Source organism: Sorex fumeus, unplaced genomic scaffold (assembly GCF_029834395.1).
Source record: "Sorex fumeus unplaced genomic scaffold, SorFum_2.1 ptg000007l, whole genome shotgun sequence".
Classification (NCBI taxonomy): Eukaryota; Metazoa; Chordata; class Mammalia; order Eulipotyphla; family Soricidae; genus Sorex; species Sorex fumeus.
The window spans coordinates 45,178,302-45,196,538 of NW_026606064.1; the positions used below are offsets into that span (position 1 = coordinate 45,178,302).

Consider the following 18,237-nt stretch of genomic DNA (forward strand, 5'->3'; position numbering starts at 1 on the left):
AAAGCACCTGGTATGCAGGAGCCTTGGCACTGAATGGTCCCTGGACAGGGGCCACGTGAAACCCTGGAGGTCCCCAGAACAGTGGGACTGAGCACTAAATCAACAGACCCACACCGCTGGGAGTGACTCCCCTGAAACAAAGCCTGGGAGACAATAAATGAATACAAGCTACCTAATAACAAAAACTGTTTTGCAATAGTTATTTTTAAAAATTCGCTCACTACTTATTTTTCCAATTTCCAAATATTTTAAGCATGTTTTCATTTAAGACATCAATGGATAGTTTTGGCCAATGGTTAATCATAACCATTATAAGTCCAGCATAACCAGCTTACTGAATCCTTTTGACTGTCAGTTAAAGCAACAGAACGAGTGAGTGAACACTATTTTGTTATGTCCTTTTTCCCCAACTGAGGCTTACCCCAGTCCAGTTCATTTCAGTAATAGCCGTTTTCCTCCTAGGCCCACCTCCTGATTGTCAAGAGGGTACACTGGCTGTGTGATGTATAAAATACTATACCTACCACTTATTTCAAGAATTTTATTGATTCTATTCATCTGCAATACCTAAAAGTGCAATTTTCATTAGGCAAGGAAGGTAATCATGTAAATGCAACTTAGGCAAGGACATCTCTCTGCCCACCCTTATGCAAGCTACATTTTCGAACCACTTAAGACCCAATAATTTTTTTTTAATCCTATGATGTGGGTCATTCCATTTACACTGTAACACTGCAAGGGTGGGGGGAGGCGCTGACCTTTTTAAAAATGTCAGACCATTTCTGCTTTCAATCTTCATTTTAGTAGGGAAGATGTCAAACTGGACATCGAGGTTAAGAGCTAATGTTCTCTCTACCTCTAGCATACTGATGAATCTTACCCTTAGTGATTAACCTCTGCTGGCTGGTAAGTATTTCCAAGTCTTCAATAAATTTTCAAGACTTCATTCTCACAGCAGACGCCATGAAACTGAAGACCTGGATTAAGAAAGTTGAAACATACATACTAGATTGAATCCAATCTAATCTATTTTCTTCTTGAATTGCCAAGCACAAAATACATTCACAAATTTCTAGACTAGAACATATTTCCAGGTCTTCCCTACACTGCTACTGGTTGCCTTTGGATTTTACCTTGCTTGAAGGTTAGGGTCTTAATACTCCCAACTTTCAGTCTCCCCACATCAAGTCTATTCTATTCTGCCATCAATAAATTTAAAGACCTAACTGTAAACTTCCGTTCAAGTGCAGTATTACCACTATGACCTAAGTGTATGCTCAACTTTCATTCCACTTAGAACACTTCCTTACTTCAACCTTTTATTAACAAAATTCTACAGAATATCCTCCATTTAGGTTCTCCTACTTTGATTAACCTGTCGTAGACACTTGGCTAATTTGTTAAGAATCCTGTCTGGGGCTGGAGTGATAGCACAGTGGGTAGGGTGTTTGCCTTGCACGCAGCCAACCCGGATTCGATTCCCAGCATCCCATATGGTCCCCCGAGCACCGCCAGGAATAATTCCTGAGTGCAAAGCCAGGAGTAACCCCTGTGCATCGCCGGGTGTGACCCAAAAAGCAAAAAACTGAGACCTACCTTTCATGCCCATTTGAAGCTTCCAGCTGGACAGCACTCTTCATTGGTCCATTAATTCCAAATTTCACACTAGGTGATATAGCAGTAGGTACCAGCTAAATAGCTGATTAAAATAGAATTGTGGTCATTAGTTTTAAAGTTTTTTGTGGCTTACCATACCTTTGTTAAATCCTTTCTAGTGCTTTAGCATTTTCCCTTCCCTTATCCCTCCCCCCCTCCATTTTCCTTTAATACTACTTTCTAGATCTTAATAAAGGACCTCAGGGAATTTAAAATTAACTTCTTTTTCTGGACTCATGATTTATATTTATCAATGTTTGGTAATGGGGAATTTTTACTATACCTAGAACCATATTTGATTTGCAAGCATCTTTTTAGTCTACGTACCTCTACTCCATCGCTGGTTTCCCTTTGCTTCGATTATATAATGCGAGGTCTATATAATATATCAGGATTCCTGTTTATGCACTTTTCAGCAAAGAGCTAGGGATCAAATAGGGTTTGAATAATCCTTCTATTCCTAGATAAAAATCTTTAGCAGATGAGGGTGGGTCATGGCACCCCCCCTTAAGGTATACTACACTTTGGGTATGCAGAGAACCTTAATGAGGAAAATAGAAAAAGTATGAAAGACTACTAAAACTGGATTTAATGGCCTCTAGAATAAATTGTGGCGCAGTGGTCATCAATTAAATCAGAACACCAATTTCCTCTACCACCCAAAATAGTGCTATTTCAGCAGCTTATTGTGTATTGAGTACCACATTTGAATGTTTATAAATTCCTTAGAAGGAAGTGGTCAAGGATAAGACTTACATTTTAAAGTCTGTAATATGCACATTACTAACGCATTAAATACTTGAGCCTTTTCAGCCACGGCCATTTTCTAAAGGATGACCTTTACCAAAGTATACTACTGTTGACTATTATAATCAAGTATACAGAGAGCCATCTTTGGTTCACTTTAAAGGTTTAGATCAAGCGAACAGGTGTTATATACCTATTATACAGTCTGCCCTTAAAATCTTCAGTTTGGTTTCTTTAAGGTTGTTTCCATGGAAGTGCTTCTTTTCCCTAGGATTGTCAAGTCATGTGAAATGAAACATGCTTTAATTCAGTATTTTATTCTTGAAACATTTTTCTCAACAGAAATGGTTGTGATTTTTACCTTTCATTCTGAAACCTTGAATTGTCTGCTATTCAGAAGCCATTAGATTCACCTTGACAGGGTAAAACTACTCCATTGGGCATACCCTGAGATATCTACATCTCAAACCATTAAGGCACCCATGCTCAACACTTTGAAGTATTTCTATTTTTATCTTTGGAAAAATTAATTTCCTTAAGTTTCTTTTAAATTACAGGGCAATGACAACTACTTGCTCTGGTCAGACAAGATCTCACTGTGCCTTCTTCACACAATTTATTTCCTAGTTAATACTTTGGTATTTGTGCATTTAGTAAGGATACAAGTTGCCCTATGGAAGCAAAGGTCAGATAGGTTTTCTGGGGTGTTGTGCATTAGAATACTAACATGGTAGCAGTTAAGCTCTTTCACAGACACGTCTTGTTAAAGTGAAGAAATGTGAATCATTAGGGAAAAAATAAACCCTAACCTCAAAAGGCTACTACTGCCTTAAACCTATATACAGGACACCTTGATATTAGTAGGTATCAGGTTTCACTGTGGGCATGCAAAGTATAACTAGAGAACTTTTCCTGCTATAGAATCCATTCACCTATTTCTCCCTTTCCCACTTCTAAAGTCCTAAGTAGGTGATTCTGGAAGCCCACTACAACAAGTGTTAGATGTACAAGCAGCAATTAATTTGGAATACCTATTGGAATCACTGGAACACATTTAGTTGGGCCCTTTTACTCTTCCACACAGCACATTCACATGGACAGACTAAGGAAAAGGAGATGAGATTTTGTCAGCACACAATTTTTTTTTTTTGCTTTATTTGCTTTAAAAGAAAAAAGTAAATTGGAACAGTTCACTCTTCTACTTTACCAAGGTTTGCCCCAAAACTTCCTTAACTATATAAATTTCGATGCTCAAGGATTTAACTTCTACCTTTAAAATCATGCTAGTTACTGTTTATAAGCGCCCCATCAATTCTAAAATAAATCCTCATCTTTTATTGCCCTAATAATTTATAGCTTTAATTCAGCTAAGTTAGTTCTATGCTGGCAGCTTTGATATTTGTGGCACTACTTGGCAAATATATTTAAACACAAAACTAATTCTACTTTAAAGAAGGTGATGGAGATGTGCATCTTAAAGGACTGGCAAGAAAAAGCATGCCATAATTCGGTGGTTATTTCCATTAGATGCTATTTAGTGCCCTAGTCAAAAACAACAACAACAAAAAAAACCAATGATGCAAAATACTGAAGCTGGACAGTTGCTATTTGGTAAAAACACTGAATATTATCTCAACAAGGACTTGAATCTTTTCATAAAGTTACATTATCAATTAGTTTTTCATACCTACAAGATCCAACTTGTTTAAAAATAAAAATGCCTGTTCCTTGTGAAGATCCAAGTGTATGTTAAATCCTGGCACAAGAAGCAGAATAAATATTCCTAAGCAATTGCAAATTTAACATGTAGTTAAGATCCTTTGACCCAATTGGAGAAACAAATTTACTTATCCTGGCATATCAATCTATATTATTTCTTCCACTAATAACAGCAGCATCAACTTACTGCAACTACAATCAACTGGCATCACCTATTATCTGTACCATAGAACTGCACCTGTTCACACGTTCCTAGCCGTATCTTATAAACTATATCCACTATCTAAAAAAAAAAAATTTCTGATCTAACAGGAAAATTGCTTAGCTATTTCTAAACTATCCTTAATAAAATGAAATTATTCTGGGAACTACACATGATCACCTGTACTTTCAATTGAATAAAAATATAAAATGCAGCCTTTCTATAAAGTACATTATCAAACCTGCATTCATGAAACTGGTCAACTGTTAGCACCCAGCAAAGTAATCTATCTATCTATCTATCTATATATATATATAGATAGCCTAATCATAGGTGGTTATTTCAGTTCAATCTCAAAAATTTCAATTTTTAAAACATTGGAAATTCATTCTGTTTAATAATTTCTCTAACTAGCACACATGGGGTAGAATTACCAGTATTGGAAACTTGACTTTCAAAACAAATTCTTAGGGAGTAACTTTAAATCTGAAGGTTAGATACAAGAGGCATTAAGACTTAGTTGCCTCAACTAGTTGCCTTTGACTATAAATGATACCCTCACAAGTCAGATCTTAAATATCCAAGGAAAAAAAGCTCTTAAAGAGTATTTTAAAGTATTTGTACTTTGTGATAATACTGTTTACATGACATTTGTTTTAGATGAGGTAATTGTTAAATTCCACACAAAGCATTGTTGAATATTGAATTATCTCCCCAAAAGATAAACTAGAATACCAAATAAGCATTGTAATCTACATTTCACATTTAACTCCTAAATTTGAAGACAAGTTCAGTCTGCCAAATCCAAGTCCTGATTACAGGGCCCAGAAATTAAAGGTTTTTTCGGAGGGCAACACCTGGCCGGCCACACTCAGGAATTATGAGGGTCTGGGCATCTAACTCTGGGTTGGTTGCATGAAAGGAAAGCTAACTGTATTACCACTCTCCAGACCCGTGATGACTAAAATTCAAATCGGGGAAAATGGCTAAGGGTAACTGGATCCTCCTTTTAAAGCCCATTTCAGTGAGTTTTGGTGCAGGTGGGTTGATGAGGCCTAATCTTTCTTAGCAACAAGTTCTATCCATCCATAGGTTTATTCTGGTTTCAGCTTTTTAAGAATATAATCCTGCAGATCTCTCATCTTTTTTCACTGTGACTGCCTTAAAAATGGCATTTTTTTTAAACCTTTTTGGGCCATACCCAGTGGTGCTCGGGGGGAGCCTTATGGGATGCCAGGAATTGAGCCCAAGTTAACCACACACAAGGCAAGTGCCCTACTCAATGTCCTATTGCTCTGGCCTTAGAATTAGACCATTTATCTTGTGTACTGAAATGAAGAAAAATGACTGTAAAAGAAAATCAGCTAACATTGTAGTTATAAAAAAAGAATATTCCCGTAACAATATCTATGAATGTCAACTTTAAAGTATTGTTCATCACCCTTTCTATCTAGTAAACTCTTTGGGCTCTTTCAAGAAAATAATAAGCAATACCACCCCCCCTCCGCAACACTCAATAAAGCTTTATTTTGTGATTTTACTCATGGAAGTTGATTTGACTGAAGATTTCATTTTGTTGTCTGGTTATTATGGCCAGTATCTGATCACTGCCTTTAGGTCAGTACCAGATCCCTCTGTCCATGTCTGAGATGTGTATCATACTTCTCCCTCAATAAAGTTAAGTCCCCTGTAACGTTTGGGTTGACGTTACATTTTCCCTCCTATTCTGATTACATGTTTATGCCATTTTCATGCTGGTTGCTAACCCAAATTAATGTTTGACCCGTGGAACTGAATACTGAAAGCACCCTTAAATCAAAAGCAATGGGTTTTCTCTAGTTTACAGCGGAGACATTTGTTCAGAAACAGCATGTTATTTGGCATTGATAGCCAGAGGGATAGGCAAAGAAGAACAGCTTTTTCAAGTTCCTCTTTCAGCTTTTCTGCCAAAAACGTGCCATTTCTCAACTTTTCCACTTTTATTTCTGAATTTCTTATGCTGCTACTTGGCCATTACTTGCTCACTATTAGAACATGATCTTTCAATTTAAATTTTCAGTAATGGATCTTTCAAAAGCACCTAACTTTGGTAAACTTAAAACTGGCTACCAATAGTCTCTGATTTTCCTCTTGGGTAAATCTACACAACCTTAATACAGACATACTGAAAAATGGTCGTGTCACTGCTAAAAAGACAAAAGCCCTCAGGATACCTTTCTACCATTATGTATTTGATTGTTCAGGATAGCTTTTATTCCAAAAACCAACTAAACCTATACCCATCATCTAAAATTCAATTCCAATCGAGTTTTTGCAGGAAATTCCTAGAAATATGAAGTAAGTTAAAAATCTGACTCACAGAGTAGCTAAAAAAAAAAAAAACCAAACCCAACCGCCCCCCCCAGCAATTAAATATACACAAACCTGAACTTACCAGATGCAACCTCAAAGTACCAACAAAACTAGACTGTTTTTAGTTCTACAGTTTGACTCCTGATTCCTCACTTCACATTAGTGAGGATCCTTTAGAAGATTAAGTGTTCTGTGCAAACCCAATAAAATTACAATTAGGGGATCTAATGTTATCACATAACTACGAATAAGTTAGCAGTGTTGTGTAGTAGTGAAATCATCAACTGGCTTGTATGATGGCTTCTAAAAGCATCTGTTCCCAGAGTTTCATGTATTGCATAATAGATGTATATAAAATAATCAGTTGTGGACAGCTATTAGCATTTGTAAAGATGATAAAGTGAGCGTTAACTTCTCCCAGCCAGTACCATTTTTCCCCCTCATTAAATAGGTTAAGTCCTCTTGGTGGGGGGAGGGGAAAGGGACAATTCAATTTTACTTCATAATTAAAATCATTCGTTTCACACATTTAAGTTTTTAAAACCTAAATGTTCTAAGTACAGAGTAAAGAATTAAGCTGTCCAGAAAGCACACAAATTTTCTCCTCTTGGGAGTTTTCTAAAGGGATTTTGAACCTTGATGGCGAGAATCCCAAAACAAGAGTAAAATGAATTCTTTTTATTGCAAACAAACGTCTAAATTAATTTCTCCACCCACTTTCTTTAGAAAGAAAAAGAAATCAGCAGGCTAAGGAGATACCCATTCAAGAACTGACATGATTAAAAATTAAGATATAAATGGGTGACTCACAATTTTCATTAGCTTACAAAGATGGTGGAGTTAACTACTACAAGCACACTAGTTATACAGTATTTTGTGGGAGAAGGGAATACAGACATAGCTAACTTCATATAGATCCCATTAGACAACTGGATTTACAACAAGTTTTTTTTAATAAGAAATGGGCAAAGCCAGCTTTCTTTTCAGAATCAAAATGCAGAACAAATGAAAAAATTATGGTATTAACCTTCACAAGTTTGAGCCTCCACAAGTAATGCAACCAAGTTTTACATTTTTAACAGCCCTTCTACATACACTCCATCTTCTCTATCTTGGTTCCAATTTTTATCTTCATTCCCAATATGCCAATTCCATTGCTAGTTTAAAAGAAAAGTCCTTCCCGGTTATCATCAAAAACTATTTAGTGTACCCCCTCCACTACTCAGCAAACTACAGAGAGGATGGAGTGTAATATGAGCAGTACAGAGTCTTAACGCGATTCATGAGGACCACTTGGTCCTGACATGAATCTGGTTGCTAACATTTCTATTATATTGTGACAATGACTCCCGACTGTTATCTCTGAGAATGGGGGAGTAAATTCTTAATAAAAGACACCAGGTACAAAGCAACATTTTACTTTTGTTGTGATAAAAAAAAAGTCACATTTTACAGATAAAATGTAGAACCCTGAAATACTGACACATTCTCTTATCGTGCACAATGCTGAGGTTCTCTTACGATTCACTTTAAAACTGCAATTAAAAATGTACAAAAAAGAAAAGAAAAAAAAATCAACCCACAAAGCTTCTAAAAAAGGAACCCGCAGGCACTTCCTCTTGTGGAATGTTTAAAAAGTTAGCCTACTAAAGAAAACAGTCGACTTCTTGTGAAGGTTTTGGAGAAATATGTATCAGTTCGTTTTATTTGGGTATTCAATAATATCCTTGGTGATAATGCTGACTCCATGGCTTCTGACCCCAGAATTGCTGTAAGAGAAAATTTTTTTTTTAAAGAAAAAACATCAATAAGCCACTCAAACTGCTTTTAGGAAATGACAATGAATCTAATTCAGCGTAACTGCTGGAAACAAATTTATACCTGTCGTACCTGACTTCTATCAAACCAGATTAATGCCCCATTATTACCATTAAGAAACACATTACAAAAAAGAAACACATCATATAACTTGGGTTAGTTTATACAATTAAAGCTAGTAGTAAAAAGAAAGCACCATATTAAGTATTACTTAAAAAATATTACATTACAGCAAACTCCAACCTATTTTGCCTTCAAAGATAAAATTAATCTACATCTTCAACACAATTCACAACTTCAGTTTCTGGACAAGAATCTTTAAGACTAACTATTATGAATTCATAGTATAATCAACATATAAACACGTTAAGAAATTACTTACACCCTGCTGCCACTGGTTGTAACCCTGAGATTGATTTTTGTAGCCACGATTGTTTCCTCGTCCTCTGAAATTCTGTAAGAAAGAATGACTCTTAAGAACTCAAGAGCACAAATTTTATTTGTACATGAGGAAAGGGAAATGGTCTGATCAATCATGGGTACCCTTCTGATGATTTATTCTCAAAATTTTCATATGCATTCTTTGATACATTAATAGGCCTGAAAACCAAAATTAGTAGGTTCATTAGTTTTCTTCTTTTCTTGCGCAGGGGGGGGGGGGGGCACGGACGGACAGGCAGTGGGACCCAATGCAGTTTTTGTCAAGAGTGCCCCAGCACCACTGGGACTATTCCCAAGTCAGTATAGCCCCAGAAACTCCTGGATCTATGGTCCAAAACCCATTCTTGCCGTTATGTAACACAGTAAGCTTACAGCCATCCAGAGTAAATTATTCAAATAAGCAGTGCCTACAAAGATCGTATTATTACCTGGTTGTAATTCCCTCTGTTGGGCATTCCACCTCTGTTGTAGTTCCCTCTGTTGGAGTAACCACCTCGGCTGGGGAAAACAGGGCCACGAGGATATGGATAGCCAATTCCACCACTTCCACCACCACCTCTCTGCGGCATATTGCCCCTCCTGTTATATCCTCCACGATTACCAGGAGCTACAAATAAAGATAGTTATTAACCAAGTGTTGTTCCTTCTCTGTATGTTGCTTAAACAGTACTCTGGACCACTCTTAGAAGAAAAGTAAATGATAATGGACAGTAACTGCTGATCTGAACCCTTCATGAAGCAAGTTCCATTTTATTAAGTCTGTTTTTCAAGTCAGCAAAATCTCAGCAGAAAGCAAAACTGGCTAAATGCAAACTAATGAACTATCATCCATTTCAATTTTAAGCCAAATATACAACACAAAATCAACTTGCCTCCTCCTCTGAAATTTCCACCACGCATATTGAATCCACCACGTCCTCTATGGCCACCTCCTCTGTTAAACTGGTTCTTGCCACTCTTATTTTTATTGCTCTTCTTAGAACCAGTATTCTGTTTCTTTTCTGGAGGAAGGGCCTTTTTGCTTTCTTCCTTGTATTGCTCCAGAAGCTTTTGGGCTTCCTCTTTCTGAAGTTCAACATATGTTATTTCATCAAAACATTCAGCTACCTCTGGCAGCGTAAAATTTCCTGTAAGGAATGAAGTAAAATTAACTCACTGGACAAATTCTCGTTTGACTTTCAACAGGTCATCTACTCAGTTTAATTAAAAAACCAAGGAAAATGTAATATTTTCATCTAACGAGAAGTCCAACATTCATACTTAGAAAACTTGAGTTCATTTAATTCCTAAGTCAGTAGCAAAAATACTATTTCCTTTAACATATATAATGGGATTTTCATATTGAACTACAGACCTTTCATTTTGAGGACTGCATGTTCTGGTAGATCTTTTCCCTCAACTTCTGCTTTTTTCTGTGTTCTTTGCTTATAGTCTTCATCTTTTGGACAAACTACAACAGCTTTTCGCTGAAAGCCTGCAAACAGGCACATTTTTCTCCTCTGGGCAGCAGCAGACACATTTGTCTTTCCACCAAAAAAAAGAGAGAGAAGGAAAGTAATTTAGAAACCCAGTCAATAATTCTGTATCTGACCCAACAGTCAGGATTTTTACTTTTTCAAAGCTAGTTTTACCTGATCCAAAATAAAGTTTCGCTTTTTACGGGCAGCAATCTCAATAAACTTTCCAAGACACTGTGGAGCTCTCTGCAAGAGTGTGTTCAGTTTTCCAGTATCTGCCATTTGCTTCTTAAAACCTGCCACCTATTATTGAAAGTTAAGAAAGTCCTTTGAATTTTGTCACCTTAAGATAAACTTATGCTTTATGGAAAGTTGGTATCATTTAAATGTTATTTTTCACAACTTCAAGAATTATTCCATGGTATATAGCATATGAGGTATATGCTGTACTAAAGAACCATATATTTAACCTCAACAATATTTTGGGGGGATGGAAGTGCTTACAACACTGGCATTCCAGTACCCGATACTGAGTAGAAATGAGGGCTCCTGTATGCAATGCATATTTGAGCAACATCCTTAACCAACACTATTCCTGAGCTGTCGATTCTAAATTCGAATGATTTTACAGAAGTCAACTGCATTGGAATTGGACTTAAAACTTTTATAGATTAAATAAAAATCTACTGAAGTAACCCAAATTTACAATTTCTTTATGAAAGGGGTTATGACAATAGGCAAAAACATGTTACTTAGGGGCTGGAGCAATAGCACATCGGTAGAGCATTTGCCTTGCAGGCAACTGACCCAGGTTCGTTTCCCAGCATCCCGTATGTTCCCCAGAGCACGGCCAGGAATAATTCCTGACTGCAGTGCCAAAGAGTAACCCTGAGCATCACCCGGTGTGACCAATACATAAATAAAACATGCTACTTAGAATACCCAGACCTACTGGCTTTTTAACTACTAAGAACAGTCTCTAGTTTACTTACCATCATTTTATCCATTATGGTATTTGTTCCAAGAATGTTATATTTACCAGGATTTTCTGCTGCATGTTTAGTAACCCAAGTAGTTTTTCCAGCTCCTGGCAAGCCAATCATCATGACAACCTACAACAGGAAGAAATTTTAACTGTATTATCTAATCACTAGGACCCATCTAGTTTCTTATGTGAAATTATTAAACACAAGAACCCAGCTTAAATTAGTATTTCAGGGCATACACAAGATAGTATAAGAGTAGGGAGAGGAGTTAAGGCACCTGCCTTGCATGTGGCTGACCCGGTTTAAACCCCCAGCATCCTGTGCAAGTAACCCCCTCACGCCAGATACCTATATTTTCATAGTTCCAATAAAGGAATTTTAAAAACATTTAAAATTAGCACATTAGAAGACTAATCAATTACTAAAGAAACAAATCACACAAAATCACTGCATTGACAGAAAATACCATCTATCCAGCTAAGCCTCACTTCTAAGTAAAATCATTTCCATGCAAATCACTTACTTCACAATCTTTCTTTTCTTCAGGCCCCTTTGGTCCTCTGACTCGATCTTCTAAGGGAACATTCTGGATAAAAGTATAATCTTCAGGAATTGGGAAATATGGCTTTTCCTTCTGACCAAAATTAAATTCAACTGCGCAGTTATGGCAAAGAACATGTGGGAACAGTGGCCGTCCAGCAAGAACTTCCTTGCTAATTTTGAAGGCAATGCCAAGATCTTGTCCATTCTTAGCATAAGAGAGCTCTACTTCATCACTTTCAAAATTCTGTCAGTTGGAAGAGAGTGAAAATTCTTACTTATTCTGCTTTTAATAACCACCATAAAACATCAAAATCAGATTTAAGCTTACTCTATTAGATATGTGTTACAAGAGCTTCTTGAAGCAAAAATTGACCTAGGAGGTAAACTAAATTTTTCAATCAACTTTTCCAAATTCTTATTAAAAACTTTTTTCAGAGTGACTAACTTGCCATATACACATAGAACTCTTGCTATCACTTACAGCAAAACATGTAATCACATCGTTTTCATCAAACTTCTCTCCGTAATCTTCAGTCTCACAGTTGCATGTTTTAATTCCTTTTAAAGAATACCCATAAGAAAACTCTTCTTCACCTAAGGAAACAATTTACACAGTTTATTTTTCAAGTCTAACTTACATTAGCAACCCAAAAACATAGGGCTCAAGGAACTAAGTGTTCGGACATAGTCAATATAAAGATATAAAAAATGGGTGTTCATCATATGCTTTTGTAATCAAACGGAGCTAGTTGGCTTATACATGCATGGTATGGATTAATAAATAGGCAGCGGTTGCCATAAACGCAACCAGAAAGCAAACTAGAGTGTCCGATATATGCTAATTTTTCGTTTTTAAAATACTGTAGCTAAGGTTTAGACTGCCTTTAGAAGATTTAGGGCCAAAGGTTTACGAATGACGTCTGACCACAGAAATCAGAATCCAAACATTTAGGATCACCCCATTACCAATCAAATGAAAATTTTACCAAGCAACATTCCACTTGTGGTTAGTGACCAACCAATCCGTACTTCATGGATGTCAATATCTTTTGTATATAAATGCCTTACAGGTATCTTCTCGGTAACCTAGAAATCACATCATTAAGTGATTAAAACTAGAAATTAAGAACAAGTACAGCCTTGAGTCTTGACTTCTTTCACATTTGATTGAACCACTACATAGTTGTTGTCTGACTATAATAGACACAAGACTATCTCCAATGTAACAAGAACTTCACAATCAAGATTTTGAACTGGAAAAATCTTAAATAGTAACTTTTTGACAAACAGTTACCTAAAAATTTTTGTTCAAAATCTTAATATGTAGTGGCTGCAGTGATAGCACAGTGGGTAGGGCATTTGCCTTGCACTCTGCCAATGCAGATTCAATACCTAGCATCCCATATGGCCCACCTGTGCACCTCCAGGAATAATTCCGGAGTGCAAAGTCAGGAGTAACCCGAGTATCGCCAGGTGTGACCCAAAAAGTCAAAAAACAAGTTAATGTAAATCACTCAAAAACTATTTTTTAACATATTCTTTTCTGAACAGCTTAACCCGGAGCTAGAGACAGTATAGTGGGTATAGTGCTTGCCTTGCATTAGGCCAACCTGGGCTCAATCACTTGAAAGTCCCAGAAGTGCCCATGAAGAGCAGAGCCAGAAATTATAACCTGAGCACAAAACTGGTTGTGTACCAGAAACGAAAATTAAATGCTTAACCAAAACTTTTTTGTACCTACTAGACAGTCTCTTCCCCTACTAGACAAGTTCTTTCAGTAAGAACTCATTTTTCTTAACAAGTTTCTTCTATATCTAATGGGGTTTGGCAAATGGAAATTTAATATGTATTTACCTTCATCTCAAAACAGACTTTGCCTTTTGACACACCGTAAGATGCCCTTCCTCCAGCCCAGAGAAAAGCAAAACTTTCCATAGTAAGGGAAGATGCACTGAGACGATCTCTCGATATTTTAAAATGTAGATCGCAATTATCTGTAATTATATCGAAGATCTTATTATTTTTTACACTTCATTCAACCATATTTGCTATGTAGACAAAACCTGGTTAAGATTTATTTTAATGCGGTTTACAGATGTCATGCTATTTCAATTTCTGTGGAACCCCCACCCCCACCAAAAAGACCTTCCAAATTATGAACTCAAATATAAACTACCTATTAAACTAAGAAAACACCAACGTTTAATATATTTCAAGTATATAAAAGACAATGTGATATTAATACATACCTGCTCTGCTCTTTACCTTGTTTTAGAGGCAAGCAGTAGAGGATAGCAGGAAATCAAAGTGAAGCATGCCAGAACCAGGTAGGATTTACCAGTCCCACAATAAAACTGAAGGCGAGGCCAGGACCAAATATTTTTGAGTATGAGTTGTTGACCCTACATATCGAATTTAAAGCACCCGTAGCTCTTGCTCTAGTTCTTAGATTCCTAGAATTTGTAAAGAAGCCTCCTTCCTCAATGTACAAACTTTGTATGTTATCTTAAATGTTAATAATATTTATTTAGTCTGGCTACCTAGACTTCGCAAGTTAATAAACAATAAATAGGTCATTACCCACTTTCCTAGGATTATTCAAATATAAAATCTTCAACCTAAGCTACCTCTGGGACACTGGTATATTAGCAAACACCCTTCTCAGAGTTCTGAGGAAATTCAATTTTCAGTTTGGCTATCTGCTTTGTATTAGCTTGAGTTTTTAAAATTTCTGGTCACCAACAGATTGAATTTTTAATTCAGCAATGTTCGACCCAACAATATATTAGGATTCCTAGATTAACTTTTAAACCCACAGTCCACAACGGTTATTCTTAAATCACTGCCTGCACCTCACTATCCCAACTAAAGCAAATCAATCCAAGTAATCAAGTTTTATATTTATACTGAGGACAATTGTCTACTTGAAAGTAAAGATTTAAATCTACAAAAGCAATGCCACGCCTTAGCTTTCCTTTTTTAACCAATCTATACTTAGTTCTCTTAACAACAATTTAACATTCTTATCGAACACTTTAGTAATGAACTACAAATCTGACAGCCAAGGCCCATTTAGAGGTTTGCAATACTTCCTCATACTCAATTGCAACCCATCTGGGTAAAGTAGCAGTATTTACAGCGCTGCCATTGATACCATTCGCTGCTGAAGAAAGCTAGTGGCCCAGTGATAGCCCACTGCTGCTGCCCCAGGTCTTTGGAAGAAATCAACTTATTTGTTAAAGCAGCAGCTACTGAACTGGAATTGAGAACAAAAGAGCAGTTATTGAAAATATTATTACAGTCTTTTAGAATAGGGTTTATGCTTGTGTACTTATGGGGAAAGCCATTAATATCCAACTAGCCCAAATAGCTCACTTAAATAGTTCCGCCAAAAGAAAAAAAACAGTACTTTATAGAAACCTATGGAAGTTAGTCTTACAAATTCTCATTCGCTAACTCACCAAAAACGCGTATTTTCTATCCCTACAAATTTCCAATATGAACTTATCTAATTGCTAGAGGCGTTAAAATTATCAACGACCAATGCGCTATCAAATATTAAGCTACCAAAATCTGAATAAACTTATCTTCCTGCGTTATTAACTACCTTTCAATCCACTGGATTTTCGGTTTTCAAGTTCCCTAGCATTTCAAACCAAAGAAGCATTCAGAGGGGGAGCAAAGAGAAAAAACAACTTTTCACTTACAAGTATCAAGACAAACCACTGTGTCGTCGAAGTGTTCGTCTTCTTCTTCAACAGGTGGCTGAGGAGATTTGGCTCTGAAAGACAGAATATTCTCCTGATCCAGCTTTTCCCAGCCAAAAAGGGGAGTGAGGGGCGAAACCAACAAAACCAAGTATGCTCTACCTGCTATACTTGTTCTCTTCAATGTACTCAAAATAACCACGGCCATGATCTTCTCGGGGTCTCTTAACGCCTCTCTTTTTATCTCCGCCTTTCTGTTCCGTTTTGCCGTCTCCTACAACACAACACCCGCCTAAGTAGAAGCCCGAGTCCCAACACAAACGACGGGGAAAGCGCAATAACCTCCTCCTGAAGGTATCGGAGCCACTACATGACTGAGGTTCCCCCCCACGTGTTCTTTTCGGATTTGCTCTTTTAAGTAACTTTTCAATCGACAAGCCCAGCCCGAATTCAAGTAACAATCGGCGTGGAGTTAGTGACGCAGCTTAAAGACATTACTAACAACGCCAGTCTACTCCGCTACGGAGAAGGTTCGAGAAAGGAGGAAAAAAAATGTCGCGCGGCCCGGGCCCCACGTGTATCCCAGAGAGAGTTCAGGAAGGGGGGAGGGGCAGCGCGGCCGCTGGCTCCCGCGCCCGGCCCGCCCCTCCCCCACCCGGGCCCGCGCTCCCCGCGGCCGCATTGTACCGCGCTTCCGCCCCTCCCCGCTCGGCTCCGCCCGCCGGAAGTGACGTCACGCCGAGCTCCTGCGCCACTTGCACAATAACGCGGCCCAGCGCCGCCAAAGCGCGCCCGCCCCGGGCCTTCGGGCCGCTCCCCTCCCCCCCCAGACATGTGCCCGCATCGCGCGCACGCAGCTCGGCGGCGGCGCCACCGCGGCTCCCTCCCGCCCGCGACTCCTCCCCCCATCCCCCCCTCCAGTGGCAGCTGCAGCTCCCCCTGGCTGGCGAGCCAGATAATGGAGGCGCTGCCGCCGCCGTCACACAACCCGAGCTCGAGGCCTCCCGGCTAATCCGGGATTCCCCGCGCCCCTCCCCCCATCCCCCCGCTCCCCGCGGCGGGGCTCCGGCAGGCCAAGGGCTCGGTCTCCCCCCACCCCCACCCCCGGGAGGGCCTCCCCGCCGCGCGCAACGTACAACGCAGCACTCACCCGCCGCCGGAGCCCCGGGGCGACCGCCGCCTCCGCTGCCTTCCGCCTTCTTCTTACCTCCCGCCTGCTGCTGGCCCTGCCTCGCCCCGGGCGGCGCCACCGTCACCGCGAACAGCGAGGTGGGGCCGCTGCTCTTGCCCGCGGCCTCCTTGGCCGCCCCGCGCTGCTGCTGGGGCTGTTGCTGTGGCGCCGCCGGCGGTTGAGACTGCTGCTCCCCGTGGCCGTTCTCGTCTCCCGCGCCCTCCTCCTCGTCGCCGAGCTCGTCTTCGCCCTCCTGGAAGCCCTGGTCGTCGCCGTTCTCGTCCTCCGAGGCGGCCTCCTCCTCCTCCATCGGGCCCGCGTCCGCCGCCCCCGCGGCCCCGTTCTCTTCCCCGAGCTCCATCTGGTCGCCATCCAGGGCGGCGATCCCTTCCTCCTCCTCTTCCTCCTCCTCCTCCTCCTCGTCGCCGCCGGCCGCGGCCTCCTGCTCCAGGCCCGCTCCCGAGCGCCCGGCGGAATCTCCGCCCAGGTCAAGGCTGCCGTTCCCGGGCTCCAGAGCGGGGCGGCCGCCGGCCTCCTCCTCGTCCAGCGCGGCCTGGAGTCGCTCCATGAGGTCGGCCTTGAGGCCCTTGTCCGAGAGGCGCCGTTTCTTGAGCTCCTCTTTCAGCTCCGACACCTTCAGCTTTTTTACATTAACAGGCGAGGAACTCATGGTGAGGGCCCCGATTCACCGCTAGGCGCTGGCTCTGACTCGGCTCCGCTCGCTCGGCCACGGATGGCGGCTGCTACGGCTGCTCCTCGGCCCGGGCGGCGGCTGCGGCTGGAGGTGGGTTCGTGCTGCAGAGCGGACCCGCCTGGTGTCAAACGGCGCCAATTCCTTTCACCGAGTTCGCGAGGGAGACGCGGAGACTCGCCTGGCGCGAGCGAGCACGCAACGTCCTCTCGCAGGGGCGGCGCCGCGCACGTAATATATCCGCCCCGCCCCCTGCGCTGACGGACGCGCCGCGCAGAAGGGATGCCGGAGCGCGCTCGCGCGTGGCCACGCCCACCCGCGGCGCCCGCCGCCTCTGGCCCCGCCCTCCTCCCTCCGCCTCCCTCCTCCCCACCCTCCCACCCCCACCCCTCACGCCGCCCCGGGGCCCCGAGCGCGGCGCAGGCCTCGCAGGGCTCTTCCAATTGGGATTGAGCAAATGGAGAAAAAGGAAACCGCCTTTCAGTTAAACCGACCCGCTGCAACCTCTATTGGCCTTTCTTCTCCGTGCCAGTAGTCTTTTTGCCCTTGTGTTTCCTGCTTTTCGTCTCTCCTCAGCAGGTTCAACTTTTATCCTCCCCCCCTCCCCCGCCCCATCACCACCACCACCCCCGTCTTCCATTTTAGATTTGCCTCCTGATCTATTTCTCTGGCCATGTGTTTTTAAAACTCCTTCCAGTTTTCTTTCTTCTCCGTTGGGCAAGCGCGACTTGGCCATTATGATGCGGA

At 40.7% G+C, this 18,237-nt stretch overlaps 1 protein-coding gene and 1 long non-coding RNA gene across 3 annotated transcripts; both read right to left on the reverse strand.

The window, feature by feature from the left end:
* Nucleotides 1-399: 399 nt before the first annotated feature.
* LOC130044598 (uncharacterized) lies at nt 400-4,542 on the reverse strand. Its single transcript, XR_008795453.1, has 3 exons — nt 3,435-4,542; nt 1,597-1,699; nt 400-977 (listed from the first exon to the last, which is right to left on the reverse strand). It is a non-coding gene; the product is annotated as an uncharacterized LOC130044598 (long non-coding RNA).
* A 2,797-nt stretch (nt 4,543-7,339) lies between these two features.
* Nucleotides 7,340-17,744, reverse strand: HNRNPU (heterogeneous nuclear ribonucleoprotein U). 2 transcript variants are annotated; one of them, XM_056137276.1, is made up of 14 exons: nt 16,779-17,744; nt 15,791-15,902; nt 15,629-15,702; nt 13,776-13,915; nt 12,908-13,007; nt 12,403-12,515; nt 11,902-12,165; nt 11,385-11,504; nt 10,567-10,695; nt 10,290-10,458; nt 9,808-10,062; nt 9,364-9,542; nt 8,877-8,948; nt 7,340-8,445 (listed from the first exon to the last, which is right to left on the reverse strand). In XM_056137276.1, the coding sequence occupies exons 1-14, from the start codon at nt 17,467-17,469 to the stop codon at nt 8,392-8,394; spliced, it is 2,472 nt and encodes an 823-aa protein (XP_055993251.1). In that variant the 5' UTR covers nt 17,470-17,744; the 3' UTR covers nt 7,340-8,391. The 2 variants fall into 2 exon arrangements, with proteins under 2 accessions (XP_055993251.1, XP_055993252.1); XM_056137277.1 differs by having other exon boundaries at nt 16,836-17,743.
* Nucleotides 17,745-18,237: the final 493 nt, after the last annotated feature.